Source organism: Sinocyclocheilus anshuiensis, unplaced genomic scaffold, assembly GCF_001515605.1.
Source record: "Sinocyclocheilus anshuiensis isolate Anshui unplaced genomic scaffold, SAMN03320099.WGS_v1.1 scaffold630, whole genome shotgun sequence".
In the NCBI taxonomy this organism is placed as follows: Eukaryota; Metazoa; Chordata; class Actinopteri; order Cypriniformes; family Cyprinidae; genus Sinocyclocheilus; species Sinocyclocheilus anshuiensis.
In genome coordinates, this window is record NW_015542353.1 from 117,272 (window position 1) to 135,423 (window position 18,152).

Genomic DNA, 18,152 nt, shown 5'->3' on the forward strand with positions numbered 1-18,152 from the left:
TTTATTATTTTTTTTTTTTTGGATTTTGCTCATACAGTGAAAGGCAATGGGGGTCTAAAAAATAAAAACTGAGAGACATTTTAAAATACAGATGTGGAAACAGCATGAGGGTGACTAAATGATGAAAGAAGTTTCATTTTGTGGGAACTTTCCCTTAAATATTGCATGATAAATAAATGAATAATATTCACCAATGGCAAATCCCAGCCCTCCATTGGGACCAATAAGCCCATAGATGTCTTTGGCAAAGGGAACCTACAACAAATTCACATAATGTTACAATCACCACAGTCCTTTTATATATATATATATATATATACTCTACCGTTCAAAATTTGGGGTCGGTAAGATTTATTAAGATTTTTGAAATAGGTCTCTTGTGCTCACCAAGAGTGTATTATTTAATGAAAAATACAGTAAAAACAGCAATAATGTGAAATATTATTACAACTATTTGAATATATTTTAAAATGTAATTTATTTCTGTGATGCAAAGCTGAATTTTCAGCATCATTACTCCAGTCTTCAGTGTCACACGATCCTTCAGAAATTATTCAAATATGCTGACTTGGTGCATTTCTCATTATCATTATCAAAAATATTTTTTATAATATTTTTGTGGAAACCATGATTCATGGTCAGGGTACTTTGATGAATAGAAAGTTAAAAAGAATAGCATTTATATGAAATAGCAATCCTTTTGTAACTTTATATAAGTGTCTTTACTGTCTTTTTTGATCAATTTAATGCATCCTCGATGAATAAAATTAATTTCTCTAAAAAAAAAACTTACTGACTTTTGAACCACAGTGTATTTGTTTTGTACATAGTTCAAGCATGCATGAGCAAAGTGTAATGAAATGTGATTTGATATGTGATACTCACACAGAGCAGACTGATGCCGACTATAAGCATGCCGATCATGGAACACAACCACCTACATCAGAGAAGCATTTCTAAATGATGCAGCTCTTATCTCTGTAGACAGAGCTTTTTCCACCAAAATGACTTATACATGTGCTTTTCAATTTATTTATTTTGAGACATGCAAGAAAATGTATTACCTTCCCATTTTATTGGCCAGTACTCCAAACAGATTGGTCCCAATGAGGTAAGAAACACTGGCTGGTAGGAAAGCCATACCTGCAATATCAGTAGCCATGATTAGCTCAGTCAACAGGACCACAGAAAAGATCAGCAAATAAAACACAGTCATTATGTTTAACAGGGTCATAGGAGCCATCAGGAACCTCTTAGCTGGCTTCTTCCAACTCATATCAGTTGACTGAAGTATACAGAAAAACCACAGATCTTCTCAAGAAGCCGCATGTTTCACTTAGTCCTCCCTGAGAAGGCATCTAATGACAAAATGGTTCTGAATTCTTTCAAGTGAACTACTTTAACATTACATTTGTGTGAGAGAGGAAACAAACAGGAATTAAATACAATTACTTAAATAAGCAGGAAGTGAATTTGTTTCAATCACATTTTAATGACTTGGAATAATAGAGTTTCTTACCAAGCTGCCATTTTGGCGAGCACATTGTTTGCATCATCCAGATGGGAAGAGTGGGCTCTAAAATAGCCACCCCCATGTTTGCAAAGCACAACGACCCTGTAATTATATAAAGGAACCATAATCTTACTCATCATTCACTCAGCACAGCTCCTCATCCGCTTCATTTACAAATCGTTTTAGCTGTTCACATCAAAACATTCGGCCGTGATTATATGGAGGCATATGTGTAATTACAGAAACTGCTACTACACCTCCACGACAACTTTTCAAACTGGTTTAACTGTGGGCAGTATTTGAGGATGTATTTGATTTGATTTTATTTACACACACACCTGCACTAATGAGTATGTAGGGATCCTTCAGCAGGGTGAGTAATGGTGTTCCTTCCACACTCTGAACAGAAGACACATAACAATCATAGGAACACTAATGCACACATTTCTTATCTTTTATCAACTTTTATAACTCGCATGAACTATTGAATGAACTACTCACCCCTGGAGATATTTTTGAGGGCTGAAGGATGCAGAGCTGGAGGGCTGGTGTTGAAATTGGGTATTGAAAACAATTTGATGAATCACTGTAGTGAAATGTTACTCAATGAATTTAAAAGGGCAAATACTAATATCTTACCTCCATCAAACATAGCCAAGAAGGCAAGGACGAGTTGGGTATTGAAAACAGTTGGATAAATAATGAGATGTAATGTCCCTGAGAAGGCAAACACTGCAGAGAAAGCATTCAAGTCAGAGTCTACCTCATTTCACTTAGTTTACACTAGTCATATAAAGTGAAACCATATAAAACACATCAATAAGCATAAATATATTGAATATATCTCACTCAGTGTGCACAGTAGTGTATTCAAACAACTTTACGAACAATAATTTTCATATTGTTGCTCCATCGTAGTTAATCCTACACAATAATGTTCATATTCAAAAGTCAATGTTTGATTATATTTTGTTGACGTTTAGCATGATAAGCACTGAGTCACCACTTGATTTCCCTGTTGAAAAAAAACAGCATATGCCGATTAGGTTTGTTTTGAAGCATGGCAGCTGGTTTGAGCTGGTTTAAGCTGGTCCTGAGCAGGAGCTAACCAGTTTAGGACCAGCACATGGCCAGCTTAAACCAGTTCAAACCAGCAACCATGCTTCAAAACATACCTAACCAGCATTTGCTGTTTTTTTCAATAGGGTTTCAATGTAAAATCTGGGTCCTCAAGCAAAAAGAGCTGAAAACCAACATCCTGTTCTCATTCACATTCATGTCCTCCTCAATTTCTTCATCATAAACACAGCATATTCATATGCATGATTATCAAATTTTAACCAAACATTTGGTATGCATTTTGTAGTTTAATATACATTAACACATTGCCATGATTAAATGGATAGTTCACCCAAAAATGAATATTCTGTTATCATTTACTCACCCTAAAGTTCCAAATCTGTACTTTCTTCTGTTGAACACAAAAGATATTGTGAAGAATGTTGGTAACCAAATGTCATCGGGGACCAGAAACTGTTTGGGTATCCTTCAAAATATCTTATTTTATGTTCAGCAGAATGAAATGTACAGGTTTGCAACAATTTGAGTAAATGATGACAGAATTTTAATTTTTGAGTGAACAATAAGATCAATAACATGCATTTAGAAAATGGAGTGGATGAATTTCCATTTCATGTAGAGATTAATAGTCATCATAAAGTAGATGGCACACAATATAAAGCAATTAATAGTTATTAAATAGTATTTATGACTTACATCATATAACATGACTTACTTATTGTGGAGACAAACATGATGACAAACCCAGCAAACATCGGTATGTGATATCCAATCCTATAAAACAGGCACGCATCAGAAATTTGAATTAGATCATTCAGCCCTCTATTGTCATTATGTAGGCTACTAACTTCATCTAAATAACAGTCATTTTAGATGATCTGCTCAGAGCGTTTATCTACCTGTTAGTCAGTGGGCCCACAAATGGGTTGACCATGAGCTGCACCAGGGCTTTGGAGGCAAACAGCAGCCCAACCCTCACATTCTCCTCTTCCAAAAACTCACTGTCCTCTTTACACCTGTGTCGCTCAGCAGAGCTGCCATTGAGCCCTGAACTTCCATTAGCGCCGGAGGAGATGGCAGTGCTGCTGGTGTAGGTGCTGTTGTCGTACAGAGAGAAGACAGAGGTGTAGGTGGGCTGAGCCTCAGAGGGGGCAGCAGACGGGCGCTCTTGTGTCTGGTGCTCTGTGGCATACAGGAAGGTTGGGATGATGGGAACTGGAGAGAATGAGAGGTGACGTGAGGATGGGAAGAGGAAGAGCCGGTACCTGTGTGCGTGTTTGCGAATAACCCTTCCCCTTCGCCTGCTGCGGACTGTATGAGACAGAGGTCAGGGCAGATGCAAGCAGATAAATGTCATGGGCATGATGACAGCAGAGTCGCTTGTCCAGCATAATGCTTGACTTTCTCTCTCATGTTTTGATTTCTGTATAATGCTTTTGCCTATACAGAGTGGACTCAAAAGGAAACCAGTAATGCAAATGGCTAAAAGTATGTGGACATCTTATTGTAATCACCAAGTACAGGTACTTACATACACTCACTGTCCACTTGATTAGGTACAACTGTTCATTAACGCAAATATCTAATAAGCCAATCACATGGCAGCAACTCAATGCATTTAGGCATGTAGACATGGTTGAGACGACTGAGCATCAGAATGGGGAAGAAAGGTGATTTAAGTGACTTTGAACGTGGATGGTTGTTGGTGCCAGACGGGCTGGTCTGAGTATTTCAGAAACTGATCTACTGAGATTTCAATGCGCAACCATCTCCAGGATTTACAGAGAATGGTCCAAAAAAGAGAAAATATCCAGTGAGCGGCAGTTCTGTGGGTGAAAATGCTTTGTTGATGCCAGATGTCAGAGGAGAATGGCTAGACTGGTCCTGAGCTCATAGAAAGGCAACAGTCAGTAAGTTAACCACTCGTTACAACCGAGATTTGCGGAAGAGAATCTCTGAACACACAACAGACGGTCTACAACAGCTGAAGAGCCACTCCTGTCAACTGAGAACAGGAAACTGAGGCTACAACTCACACAGGATCACCAAAATACAACAGAAGATTGGAAAAGAGTTACCTGGTCTGTTGATTTCTGCTGTGACATTCGAATGATATAGGGTAGGAATTTGGCATAAACAACATGAAAGCTTGGATCCATCCAGCCTTGTATCAATGGTTCAGGCTGCTGCTGGGGGTATAATGGTGTGGAATATTTTCTTGACACACTTTGGGCCCCTTGATACCAACTAAGCATTGTTTAAACACCACAGCCCAAGTATTGTTTCTGTCCATTTTCATCCCTTTATGACCATAGTGTGCCCATCGTGTGATGGCTACTTCCAGCAGGATAACGTCACAAAGCTCAGATCATCTCAGACTGGTTTCTTGAACATGACAATGAGTTCACTAAACTCAAATGTCCTCCACAGTCACCAGATCTCAATCCAATAGAGCAGCTTTGGCATTTGGTGGAACAGGAGATTGGCATCATGGATGTGCAGCCCACAAATCTGCAGCAACTGTGTGATGCTGTCATGTCAATAAAGACCAAAATCTCTGAGGAATGTTTCTAGCACCTTGTTGAATCCATGCCACAAAAAATTAAGGCAGTTCTGCAAAAGGACTAGCAAAGCGTATCTAATAAAGTGGCCAGTTAGTGCTCTGTTGAAAAACGGCATATGCTAGGTATGTTAGGTATGTTTTGCAGCATGGAAACTGGTTTGAGCTGGTTTATGCTGGTCATGTGCTGGTCCTAAGCTGCTCAGGACCACCAGCTCATGACCCACTAAGGACCAGCTTAAACCAGCATATGCTGTTTTTTTCAACAGGGTGTACATATTGGCTACATTTAATGTGTCCAAATAACAGCAATTCCCTGCATCCATATTCCTAGTGAAAAACCTTATTATTTGTTTAGGATGGCTGTTTACTTACCCACAACTGTTAGCAGCATGTTATCCAGCAGCAGGGCCACACACACAACGACAAGCACTAGACGAGGAGAGCCCCTGCTCTCTCTGATCCAGTCCATAGGGTTCAACATAGCCATGATCCACCCCTGTCACTGGACACATAGTCATGGGTCAGATTATCACAGTATATATTTTCATGTTTGTGAGGTATTATACACTTACTGTAGATTTGATGATCTCATATTAATTGAGAGACTATATGGAATATTTGTTGACTACAACAGGTACAACATGTCTAAAGACCCCAGTGCCACATGATCCTTCACAAATCATATGCTGATTCGCTGCTTAATAAATGTTTATTATTATTATTATTATTATCAACGTTGAAAACAGTTGTACTTAATATTTTTGTGGAAACCATGATACATATCTCATACATTGTATAATAATTTAAGGCACGTAAAGTCATCTTTATTTATACAGAGCTTGATACAATACAGAGTGTTTCAAAATACTGTAGCTTCATAGTATTTAACAGGAAAAGAACAGAATCAATTATGCAAACTTAAAAAATGAGACAGATCCAAATTTGATTCTTGTGGCCTTTAAAGGGTTAGTTCATCCCAAAAATGAAAATTCTGTCATTAATTACTCACCCTCATGTCGTTCCAAACCCGTAAGACCTTCGTTCATCTTCGGAACACAAATTAAGATATTTTTGATGAAATTGGAGAGCACTCTGACCCTCCATAGACAGCAACGCAACTGAAATGTTCCCAGGTCCAGAAACGTAGTAAGGACATCGGTAAAACAGTCCATGTGACATCAGTGGCTCAACTTCAGTTTTGTGATGCTACGAGAATACGTTTTGTGCGGAAAGTAAGCAAAAATAATGACTTTATTCAACCATTCTTCTCCCCAGAGTTACCGTCTTCCGCCATTTTGGAGAGTATCACAACGCATACGCGCACTTTCCCCTCCGAACGTAAACAATGCTGATTACGTCAATTACGTACTTAGGGAACTCTCCAAAATGGCGGAAGACGTAACTCGGGGGAGAAGAATTGTTGAATAAATTACGTTGTTTTTGTTTACTTTGCGCACAAAAAGTATTCTCGTAGCATCACAAAACTGAAGTTGAGCCACTGATGTCACATGGACTGTTTTACCGATGTCCTTACTACGTTTCTGGACCTGGGAACATTTCAGTTGCGTTGCTGTCTATGGAGGGTCAGAGTGCTCTCCAATTTTATCAAAACTATCTTAATTTGTGTTCCGAAGATGAACGAAGGTCTTACGGGTTTGGAACGACATGAGGGTGAGTAATTAATGACAGAATTTTCATTTTTGGGTGAACTATCCCTTTAACGCCATTGCATCCTATCACAGAGTATGACTGAGGGCCTAAATCTTAGAAAATGTACAAATATGTACAAATTTGATTAATATATTTATAATAATAATTTAAAAACTATTTTAACCTGCTTTAAATGTTTTTTGTTTTTTTCGACTCAAATTTGACACAAAGATGGAACTTTTTTTACATGGAGCAGTTACTGTAGACTGCGTTTATTGTGTTTGTTTAGATGTTAGATCCTCAGTTGCTAGTTTGAGGTTTGGTTGTTTGCTTGTGTACACAAGCCTGGCACCAAGAAGTGGTATTAAAAGTATCTTTTCCAAAATCTGGTCGGAAATTAGCCAAAGAAATTAGAAGTCTAAACTTTTAAAACATGTTTGAATTGGACTGCAAACTGTGCATTATTAACACCTGGAAATACTCAATTCTTCCACAGAAAAACAATATATAAACTATGGTGTTTTTCATATGTTATTTTGATAGGGTCCATTTGAAAAAGGCAAGTCAATGGACGATAAGCATCTTGCAGCACCATGATTTATCTAAACCCAATGATATATTATGAATTACAAAATGACATTATGGTGACATTATACATTTAAAAATATGTTTGATCAGAGATGGCCTAAAATGTTTGAGAACTTACTGCTCTAATTGACATCCAACTAATATCCAGTAGGGACCCAAAATGTAGTCACTATACCAGTACTCAGGCCCCTATGCAGTCTTCTAGAATGTGTAAAAGGGCTTGAGGACAGGTTTGTTCTAGATGAGCTCTTTGCTCCAGGGCAGGAATTACGTGCTGTGTGATTGAGTTTCAACAAAATGATTACAGCTGCTGTAGGGCACATGAGGAACAGCCTCAGTGTTTCAGAACGCTCCTTTTATCTTTGCCTGTCAATGTCTTATCAATTTAGTTTGTGAAAAAGAGCAGCATTTTGTGTTTTTGATGTGAATTTCTTTTCTTGTGTACATAACTCAAAGATAATGTACTTCTGTCATATGCTGTGATGAATGCTAATGCTAACATTTTATTAATTTACACTTTCTAAAGTTTGGGGTCATTTAATGTATGCATTTCATTTTATTTTAAGAAATGCAATATTATTATTCAGCAAGGGTGCATCAATTGATCAAAAAGGACAGTAAAGTCTTCATAATTATTGAAAATTATTGAGCAGCACAACTGTTTTCAACATTGATAAGAATAATAAATGTTTCTTGAGCAGCAAATCAGCATATTAGAATGATTTCTGAAGGATCCTGTGACACTGAAGACTGGAGTAATGATGCTGAAAATTCAGCTTTGATTACAGGAATAAATTGCATTTTAAAATATAAAACAGTTGTTTTTAACCTATATTTATATTTCGCAATATTACTGTTTTTAGTGTATTTTTGGTCAAATAAATGCAGCACTGGTAAGTACATAACTTTTGATAATAGATGAATTCAGAATAATTAATTTATTCTTAATTCGTGCAGTTGAGTAGCGTTCTGCTTTTCGGTTCCTTTCAAAAATCCGAAGTGAATTTTGTAGTATTTCCACTCTGTTCCTGTCCCGTCCTGTTATAAGCACATACAATAAGAGCTGATCCACAAGTCAACACCTGTGTCAATACTTGCATGTGTGCAACATGTTGCCAACATTAGTTAACTCCCTATTCTCTTAACCAGCTATCACTTAACCTGCCAAAATCATCATTTTGTGTTCCAAACTTTCAATACTTCTTAAAGAGAGGGTTTTCTGTGTGGTTTTAACCTTTACCCATTAACCTATTAGTATTTTGGACACTACTAATCATGTATTTTGAAACACGCCTCCATAATATTTAATAATGAAAGTAAGAAAAATCATCATAAAACACAATTGTCTGACATCAGGAAACAATCTGTAGTCCTTAATCAGTCTCTCGATCAAGACATGAAAAGTGAAAGTGATTAATGAATCAAATTATTGCCTTTTATGTAAAAGAAATATCTTAAGCAATACTTTTAAATGTAGTCTTACCTTAGGATGCATTCTCTTCTTCAGTGCACGAGTGTATGTCCAGTGCAGGTGTGTGTGATGCAGGGGTCACTTGTTGCTGGAGGGAGGGAGGTGTCTGTGTCCACCGCCACCTGCATGTGATCTGTTGAGGGGTCTTTTGGAGGAAATATACAGACATGCACACGTACACGCACACTGCGTCATAGCAAGAGTAATTGTGTGCATCTGCTGCTCTTTATTGGGTAGGTGAATGACCTGCAGGCTTCTTTTCATCACAATGAGCCTTTATCTGTGATCTCTCCTAGACTCAACACACACAATCAGCAGCCGCTGCTACTTTTCACTTGTGAATACTGCTCAGTCAGCGACCTAATCGCTGCACTATGAAACCAATGGTGACTGTTCATTATGTGCCACGCTAAAGTCTTCACAATAATATCAAAAGTAAGAGAGCAGTAGAGTGACAGTGCATTTCTGTTACAGATGCATCATAACCTGTGATCATATGGTTCTGTTTTCTGCCTGTGTCAGTTTCATTTCCTGTGTAATGTTAATCCATTCAGCCACTGAACATCTATGGAAAATGTTAAATGACTCAACAGATTTCACCTTTGCCCTGTGCCATCTCTGGTAATTCAAATATCCCAACACACACACACACACACACAAACACACAATATAACCTCATATAATTACTCAGGCTTTCAGGTAAAACACTTAATATGATGAACTATGATTACTTCGAATAAAATTTTGATGAACTTAAATAAAATATAAACGCATAAAATATAAATATTGAATAAAAGTAAATAAATTCAAACTTAAAAGCAATATAGACATACAAAAACCTAAGAAAACTAGCAAAAGACAACTAAATTGCTAAAACTTTAAAATACAAATTAAAATATTAAACTATAAAAATAATGACTCAAGTACATGACAAGTACATTTGTAAATCAGCCTGAGGGTTTGAAGACTGGTGGGTGATCTTCCATCACCTGCTTTCTGTTCAGCACAAATACACACACACACACACACACAGAGAAAGAAAACACAACCAGTTCTGACAGGAATCATTTCATTTAATTAGAGGAAATTGTATTGTTGGTTTAAAATGGAATCCTACCTTCGTATAGAACAATTCTGTAGGAATATAGGTGACATTTCTGGAAAAGTAAAAAAAAACAAAAAAAAAACACGTAAAACAGTTCACACAGCTGACAGTTGACATTAGATAATGATAGTGTGAGCTAGGTTTTATAATGTTAAATAGCAAAAACGTACAATGTCAAGTTTGGTAAAGAGGCTCAAATAAACAGGCTACCCATAATCCCTTGCCATTGAATAATGTGTGTTTTAGTGAAGCATTATAAAGACATGTAATGTACATATTTGTTATTCAGAATTAATAATATTTAGAATACATTTTGTTAAAAAAGTTACATTTTGTTTCCATTTGTTACCATTCGGGTGATTAGTGTTTAGAACAACTACTGTAAAGTAGGTTGGTGCATTGAGGTGAGCCTTTGGATTTGCACAACTAACTGATACTTAAACTTAATTTTTTGGTTCGAAAGCTCGAAAAGCACAAAAAAAAATAGTAACATACAATAATAGCCTACATTAATAATATATATTAATATGTTTCTAAATATGTTTGAGCTGATTGAACTCAACAAAGTTTTTCATTAGTTGAGTATATTAAAATTGTCTTGAAGGTTGCTTTAATTTTTTTAAAGAGTTTTCTTAACAGATAGATAGATAGACAGACAGACAGACAGACAGACAGATAGATAGATATACAGTTCTACAGATAGTTAGTTCTACAAGATTTCAAAGATCACAGGTCATGTAAAGCTGTATGTAAGAATTAGGCTATGACAAATTAAAACAACTTGTTGCTAATTGATAATTTGCTAAACAATAAATCTGTAGTTGACACGACAAGAATGTTTAGGCTGAACAAGACATTTTTATTTAATGGCTAAACATATTCACATTGGTTAAACAAAGTAGTGTCACTGTTATTATCTGCCTCCCAGCCCGGTGAGAAACGTGGTTTTTGAGTTTCCCCCTCTAAGCCCGTGTTCAAGGTGCAGATAATCACCTGTTCCGTTCCAGGAAGCAACTTACATCCGAGTCTACTGATGCGGTTAACTGATGGCTGTCATTTAAAGGATGTCATATTTTTCATCATAACAAGTTTCAAAGGTGTTACATGTGTAAAGGGTCTATGAGGATTTACATGCCATGAAAGGTACAGCCAAGCTTTCATGTTTGTTATGCGTATGGGCCATAATTTGCCTTAATTACCACCGCAATTCACTACACACTTCCTACATGAGCTGAGACCATAAACACTGAAACACTCAGAAAGTAACCACTAATGAAAGACCCATTCTTTCTTTTTTCTTCTTTTTTTTTCCATGTTTAGGGTAATTGCTGTAGGTCCATTAAAACACAGAGCAGGTTGCTCTTCCACACTAGAGCTCGACGTCTTGCTCTTGCACACAGCCTCATTGTGGTCAGGACAGTTTGGATACAACCATGCAGACAGTTTATGTCATGTTTTGTCTGTCTGTTGTTTCTGCTGTACAGTGCCTGGATTCCAACATTATCCGCTCCTCCAGAGAAATTACAAACTCTCAAGATAATGAAAGACCCATTCTTTCTTTTTTCTTCTTTTTTTTCTCCATGTTTAGGGTAATTGCTGTAGGTCCATTAAAACACAGAGCAGGTTGCTCTTCCACACTAGAGCTCGACATCTTGCTCTTGCACACAGCCTCATTGTGGTCAGGACAGTTTGGATACAACCATGCAGACAGTTTATGTCATGTTTTGTCTGTCTGTTGTTTCTGCTGTACAGTGCCTGGATTCCAACATTATCCGCTCCTCCAGAGAAATTACAAACTCTCAAGAGGTAAGAATTTATATTCTTAAACCTTAATTTTTATTTATTTTTGCTTATATATATACTGTATATGTGCATGCATGCATGTGACTATCTTTAAAAACAGAATCACTCTACTTGTTGTCACTACTTCTGTCTGACAATCTCTTCCAGTCAGTATTGCATCTACAGAGTGACACAGTTGCAAATTCCCATAATTCTGTTAGAAGGACCTCAGCTGTTCAGGGAATCAGAACAGCTTCACCTCCTGTACAAGACTGCACCGCTCCACAAGTAAGATTTTGTTTGGTTCAGTATTGTAATCTACTGAAGTTGCATCCAACCATTTGCAATCCCAATTTTTCCGAATATTTAAGCTGTCTTTATTCACGTTCTGTCTTTCACAAGGCAACTGGATGCAAAGGCTCAAAGAAGAAACAGCTCAATTCTGCCAAGACACAGGTTCAGTTGGATGTGCGAGGAAGTCAAAAAGGTAAGGATAGTTTTATGGGGGTTTTTTTAAATCATGTTTTTGGGTCATACCTTTGGTCAAGTGTTGCTATATTATTGACTATTAGTAATTTTCCCTGTGCTGGCCAGGACAGACATTATGGGAAACATTAACAACATACATTCACTGTCTGCTTCAGCTGTAAAAACTCTGCATAGGTCTATTTTGCTGTGTCAACAACAGGATATTACAGTACAATAAGCACAGAGATTAAAATGACAAATTATCAAACTGTTAAATCAAAATGAACAGTTCCTAAAAGTGAACTGATAAAGCAGGACGACGTTGTGGCTGGTAATCAATTGTCATTTTAAGTGTGACGTAATTTTAAGAAAAAAAAGTTATAATTTATGAGGAAAAAAGCATTTTGTCTTAAATCTAAGAATACAGAATATAAATATATTACATAGAATTTAAGTTGTTTCCTCAGGTTGTCACCATCATATTTTTCACCTTTTAATTAATTAGGCCTAACTGCTCCATAAATAAATAAATAAAAAAACAGTCAAAATGACATCAACAATCTGAAAAGTGAACTCTTAAATAACAAGGTCTGTCTTATGTTTTGTGTCAGAAGGAAGGGTTTTCATTTACCACGATTTTATGTAGAAAACAACTGATAATTGAAAATTGGAAACGAGTATTTGTAGAAATGTGTGCATTAAATTTCATTTGATGTCAAATTAAACTGTAAAACTGTCAACAAGATTTCCTTTACCTTAAACACGTTGTTTGCTTAACAGAATGTTTAAAAGTCCAAAACAAAAAAGCCTTTTCAAACTAGAAACTTTCCCGGCTCGTTCGGAAGCGCACGTGACGTCTTCGGCCACAGCACTGCACCTTTAAGAAAAACTCAAGTCCTTCTAGGTTTGACTGCACTCATTACTTTAGTTGACTCACTGACCCTCGCGGTGATTCTCCGCCCGCAGCGCCCGAGATGTCCCCGTGCGTGCGCTCGCGCGACTGTGAGGACGGTCTGTGCTGCGCGCTCTACTTGACTGGGAGGAGGTGTCAGCGCGTGCCGGCGCTGGGCGAGGTGTGCCTGCTGCGGGGACGCACCAAATCCCGCAGAAGACTGGAGCGCTGCGACTGCGACCGGAGGCTGCTCTGCCGCGCGCAGCCCCACAGCCCTCGCGGACAGGGCGTGTGCCGCCCCGAGCCGAGGAGCTGACCGCAGACCAGCACAGGCTGAGCGGAGCCGAAGACTAACCTACCGAGAAACATGACAAGACACGCCAGCATGGCGTATGGTTAGAGGTTCTGAGGTAAGGATAGCGAGGTTGCTCGAAATAAAGTTGTTCCTATAATTATTTTGCTTATAAAGCATGTAGAAGTATAATAAATGGGCAAGATTTTATTAGGAGTAGCCTGATATAAATAAATTCATAAGGACTTTATTGACCCAAAATAAATGTCCAAATCAAGCTAGTCGAAATAACGTGAATTAGCCTATCTTTTCCCCAAGAGCTCTATTTTTAAACTAAGAACCATGTCTCTCCTTTCCCACAGCCCCCAAAGCCAAGGAAGTAAAGTTACACTTTAAAAATTTTAATGCTATCTACCCATCTTTAGAGTTTCGTAGATATAGATTTAATATTGATCACAATAATTGTACAGTTACTCTCTGACTTCATTCAGTAGAGCCTTTTGCTCGGATCCATTCCAGTGGCTTATCAAGCTGTCTTCTCAATGTTCTCAAAATGATATCATTTGTGGGTTAATAATGGAGGATGTACATACTCAAGTTGTTCTGGATAATATTTTCATTTTGGGCCAATTTTATATTCATAACTGAAAGTGCCTTGAAACAAAGCCATTGTTTTCTGTTTTTCAGAAGGCATTTTGGATGTACTGTAAATCTGTAAGACTGTTAAAATGTAAAACTGGAAGAAGACTGTTTAGTTTATTGCAGAAATGTAAACTATTAGAAGACCCTATTGTGTAATTCTTCTTTTTCTTTCTTTATTTTCTCTCTTCGTGTTTTTTTCCCCTGCTGGATTGGTGCTGTTCTTGAGGATCTTTTTACGAGCTTGTATTGCCTTACTGTATGTGTTTTTTGCAATAATAATAATAAAAAAAATATATAAAGCATGTAGAAGTCGGAAAATATGTATTGAAACGCAGCGCTGATGACAGTGAGCATGGCTTTGGTTTTCTTTTAATGCAAGTAAAGGTTTGAGTCGAGCGCCCTCTGTCGGGTATTCCAACGAATACGTTTGCTGAGCCTCGGCTTCAACTCCTGGAAGTCTATCAGCACTGCACGTGTTTCTGGTATCTGAGGCCATATTTACGCTGAAGCGCATCTGAACTGGCATAGGCGTCTTTATAATGTTTAATGCTGCTCATAATTGCATTTACACATCAATTACTGTGTATTTTATAGTAGGGGCTGAGGTGGGCATACCTCACTTTAGTCTGGCTTTTATGCAGCATTGCGTCTTCACACTGAATTTTGAGCTGAAAGTGACACAGCATTAACTGTGCAAAGACACCCTGTTCAGGTCACTGCACACTCATCTAATGAACTGAATTAAACATAAGGGAGATGTATAATGTGCAGTGTTGATGGCCTCTTTGAGCAGAATTAGTGAATTCTTGTAAATGCACACATCTAAGCCATTCCTACTGGATTGTAATAAATGTATTTCATCATCATTCAACAATACATTATTCTTTATCTCATTGCTATTTGAATAACCTGAAAAAGTTGGAACATTTTGAAGGTCCCCAAGTTTTGAACGGTCACTTTAAATGGCACCTGACTTAAATGTACAATACATGCAAAGAATTTTCATTTGTTTATCAGTAACCTTGTTTAGATCTCAGGATTGATTTATTATTCAATAAAACCTGTCCAAAGCAATTACATTTTTAAACATTAATCTTAATGTGACAATGACAAACATGCATTTGTCTCACAGGCGCTATAGTGATTGTGTTACATGTTCAATGAAGTCACTTTAATTTGGCACCGAATGTTCACACAGCTAAGATTACACATTTGCCAGCTGTCCTCTTGGCTGGTAACACAACCTATAAAGATAGGAATAACATTATGTTGAATGACACTACATTTGATATAATCAAGTTACATCCTTAAAGTCACCATGTTTCTTATTTTATGGAATATTACTGCATTAATTATGATTTATCGGTCCATTTTCTTAAAACATGCACCAAGGCAAGGGTGGCACAATAATCCAAAAACCAGAAATGCGTCACTCGCATTAAACAACTGCCACAAGTAGTCATTCACATTCCAAAATGAATGAAACTTACACCCTACATTACTTTCCTGGTTTAAAAAAAACAAACAAAAAAAACTTCGAATTGGCAAATTGTTTCATGCTGATAATTTAAAGCTTAATATAAAGCTTAAACAAATGGTTCACCCAAAAACCCTAACCCTCAAACTTTTCCATTCAACAATCATTTATCCCATGGCTTGCTTATATATATATATATATATATATAAAATACACACGTACTAGATTACAACACTTCTGAAGTTGCAATAGCCTCGATTTAAAGTTCCCTGGAGGGCAAGTCTGTTAGCTGGAACTGCTCTGACTGGATTCACTGAGGAAGCTGAACTGCCTAGAGGATCAGTGAAGAAATTCAGACAGATTTATGAGCCGGATCAGCAAGTTCTCTGGAAAAAGAGCGAGATCAAAATTAAAGAGCTCACTGAACAGGACTTACATTAACCTGAAGCAACATAAAACACACAAAAATACGCTTCAAGAAGTTTCACGTCATTGTTCCCCTTTATTTTCAGATTTTGATACACAAATTATAGGCCTACAGGACTTCATTTGCAAATGAAAACAAACCAGCAAAGGCAACTGGTCAGAGACAAAGATGGACGCCTGAAGGATATAGGGAGGGGTTGTAGATCTTGGACAGGAATATTGCGGTTAGCGGCAGGATGTGTGAAAGGGAGCACTGAGGGGTAACTAGACTAAGGTTTGGGCGGAGGTGTTTATAGCTGGCCACAGTCAGCGACGATGATCTTGGCACTGGTCTTTCCACTGCTGGAACCGTAGCCCTCCACTTTCTTGATGATGTCCAAGCCCTCCACAACCTGTCCGAAGACAACGTGCTTACCGTCCAGCCTGGGGGAGAAAGTTCAATTTTAGTTCATTTCTAGAGCACATTTAAAAACAACAGTAGCTGACCAAAGAGCTGTACATAAAGTGTCATACAACAAACAACAATAAGGTACTGTACACAGTATTGTACATTACTGATTAGAAAAACAAAACGGCAAAGACAAAAACCACAGCTCTCAAACCGAATTAAATGCCAATGAATAAATAAATGTGTTTTAAGAAAGAAAACGTGAAGAGGTCAGGAAGAGGCGCTCTACAGCATGGATCCAGAAGACTTGAGACAGTCCTCACTGCAGAACACACTCCCATCACCACCCCTAAACCCACCCATCTCCACCCCTAAACCCACCCATCACCACCCCTAAACCCACCCATCTCCACCCCCTAGATGTGGATCCAATCACGCCCCCTGGATCTTTGTTCTGCAGTGAGGGGCTACTGGAAGACATGCTCATTCACACCGCTTCTGCTCACCATGAAGTAACTGCTGTGCAGATGAAGAACTGGGAACCGTTGGTGTTGGGGCCGGCGTTGGCCATGGACAGGCAGCCAGCGCTGGTGTGCTTCAGGGTGAAGTTCTCATCCTCAAACTTGTGGCCATAAATGGACTTTCCACCAGTTCCGTTGTGGTTCGTGAAGTCGCCTCCCTGCATCCAAAGGTCTCAAGATTAGAAGCGAACCGCAAAACTGATAGTGTAACCAAGATCTCAGAAGACTTCGGGACAGGGTTTGAAAGTAACTTGAACTCACCAGCCATTCAGAAATTTCTACGAGTTTAAGAATAAAACCCTGAATTAAACCAGATTATCAAAAGTCACGGCTGTGATTTAAATATTAATTGTCAACCACTGAATTTGACAGCCAAACATTGTGAACACCATGAAATATTTAATGGAAGTTCAGAACAGTGAATCAAATTACTAATATAAAGGCAAAAGTGGCATCAGAGTTTAAACTGTTTGCATTAGTTAAGAACAGTTTATCTATATTATTCAACATGAAGCATACACGATTGAAGACAAGGCGCTGTGGGAAAAATTAAAGCACAATACACAATTCTCCAGCACAGGGTGAAGTCAGTACATGCAAATGTTTGACCAAAATCATCGTTAATGTAACTTAATGGATAACTACGCGAGTGGCACAGCAGGATTTTGAACAGATGCAAAATAGCATCTCCGTACAAAATGATGCAAAATGCGTACTCATAGAAAATGCTCGAATTTGAAAGACTTGAGCGCTTCTTGTCCAGTGTGCGAACCTTTTTAGGCTTACTTGCATATGTTGGAGGACATCATTTATCAAATCAAAGCCCAACAAATTGGCTATTGAGTTAGCAGCCATGGTTGATTTCCACCTGGGTGGGACTAAATCCTTCTCACCTGGCACATGAAGTCGGGGATGACGCGATGGAAGGTGGAGCCTTTGTAGCCGAAGCCAGGCTGACCGGTGCACAGCTGCCTGAAGTTCTCTGCAAGACAACAGACAAGTGATGAGCACTAAACATCACACGAGGAGGAAGAGATTAACAATGCATCAAACGGGTATAAATACCTGCAGTTCTGGGGACAACATCAGCTCTCAGCTGTTAAAAGAAACAGGAAAACGTCACATTAAAACGACCGCAGCTGCAATAAGGCGTTCAAGTGCGTGATTACGTCATTCCGGCAATGCAACTGGCTTTTTTTGTTAAAACAAAATACTAAGATTGAACTGCATCTCAAAGAAAAGGTTTAACTTTTTTTTTTTAATGAGTATACGGTTGACTTCAAAATTTGGTGTG

General features: G+C 38.0%; 3 protein-coding genes across 4 annotated transcripts in view; 1 reads left to right on the forward strand and 2 right to left on the reverse strand.

The window, feature by feature from the left end:
• LOC107691582 (chromaffin granule amine transporter-like) overlaps window positions 1–5,643 on the reverse strand; it is a 6,561-nt gene extending 918 nt beyond the window's left edge. Inside the window, exons 1-10 of the mRNA XM_016490249.1 lie at window positions 5,529–5,643; window positions 3,493–3,808; window positions 3,309–3,367; window positions 2,153–2,230; window positions 2,015–2,058; window positions 1,852–1,912; window positions 1,520–1,615; window positions 1,065–1,143; window positions 886–937; window positions 192–255 (exon numbers count right to left, since the gene is read on the reverse strand). Of these exons, the coding sequence (XP_016345735.1) occupies window positions 192–255; window positions 886–937; window positions 1,065–1,143; window positions 1,520–1,615; window positions 1,852–1,912; window positions 2,015–2,058; window positions 2,153–2,230; window positions 3,309–3,367; window positions 3,493–3,808; window positions 5,529–5,643 (964 nt within the window). The remainder of the gene's footprint in view (window positions 1–191; window positions 256–885; window positions 938–1,064; window positions 1,144–1,519; window positions 1,616–1,851; window positions 1,913–2,014; window positions 2,059–2,152; window positions 2,231–3,308; window positions 3,368–3,492; window positions 3,809–5,528) is intronic.
• A 4,498-nt stretch (window positions 5,644–10,141) lies between these two features.
• On the forward strand, window positions 10,142–13,455 carry LOC107691583 (dickkopf-related protein 4-like). Its single transcript, XM_016490250.1, has 5 exons — window positions 10,142–10,153; window positions 11,723–11,776; window positions 11,921–12,040; window positions 12,155–12,239; window positions 13,187–13,455. The coding sequence occupies exons 1-5, from the start codon at window positions 10,142–10,144 to the stop codon at window positions 13,426–13,428; spliced, it is 513 nt and encodes a 170-aa protein (XP_016345736.1). The 3' UTR covers window positions 13,429–13,455.
• A 2,546-nt stretch (window positions 13,456–16,001) lies between these two features.
• Window positions 16,002–18,152, reverse strand: part of LOC107691558 (peptidyl-prolyl cis-trans isomerase-like) — a 4,302-nt gene continuing 2,151 nt past the window's right edge. The window contains exons 2-5 of one of the 2 annotated variants that reach the window (XM_016490206.1): window positions 17,924–17,954; window positions 17,752–17,840; window positions 16,844–17,016; window positions 16,002–16,372 (exon numbers count right to left, since the gene is read on the reverse strand). In XM_016490206.1, coding sequence (XP_016345692.1) covers window positions 16,240–16,372; window positions 16,844–17,016; window positions 17,752–17,840; window positions 17,924–17,954 — 426 coding nt within the window. In that variant the 3' untranslated portion in view covers window positions 16,002–16,239. The remainder of the gene's footprint in view (window positions 16,373–16,843; window positions 17,017–17,751; window positions 17,841–17,923; window positions 17,955–18,152) is intronic. The other variant, XM_016490207.1, reaches the window with a different exon arrangement.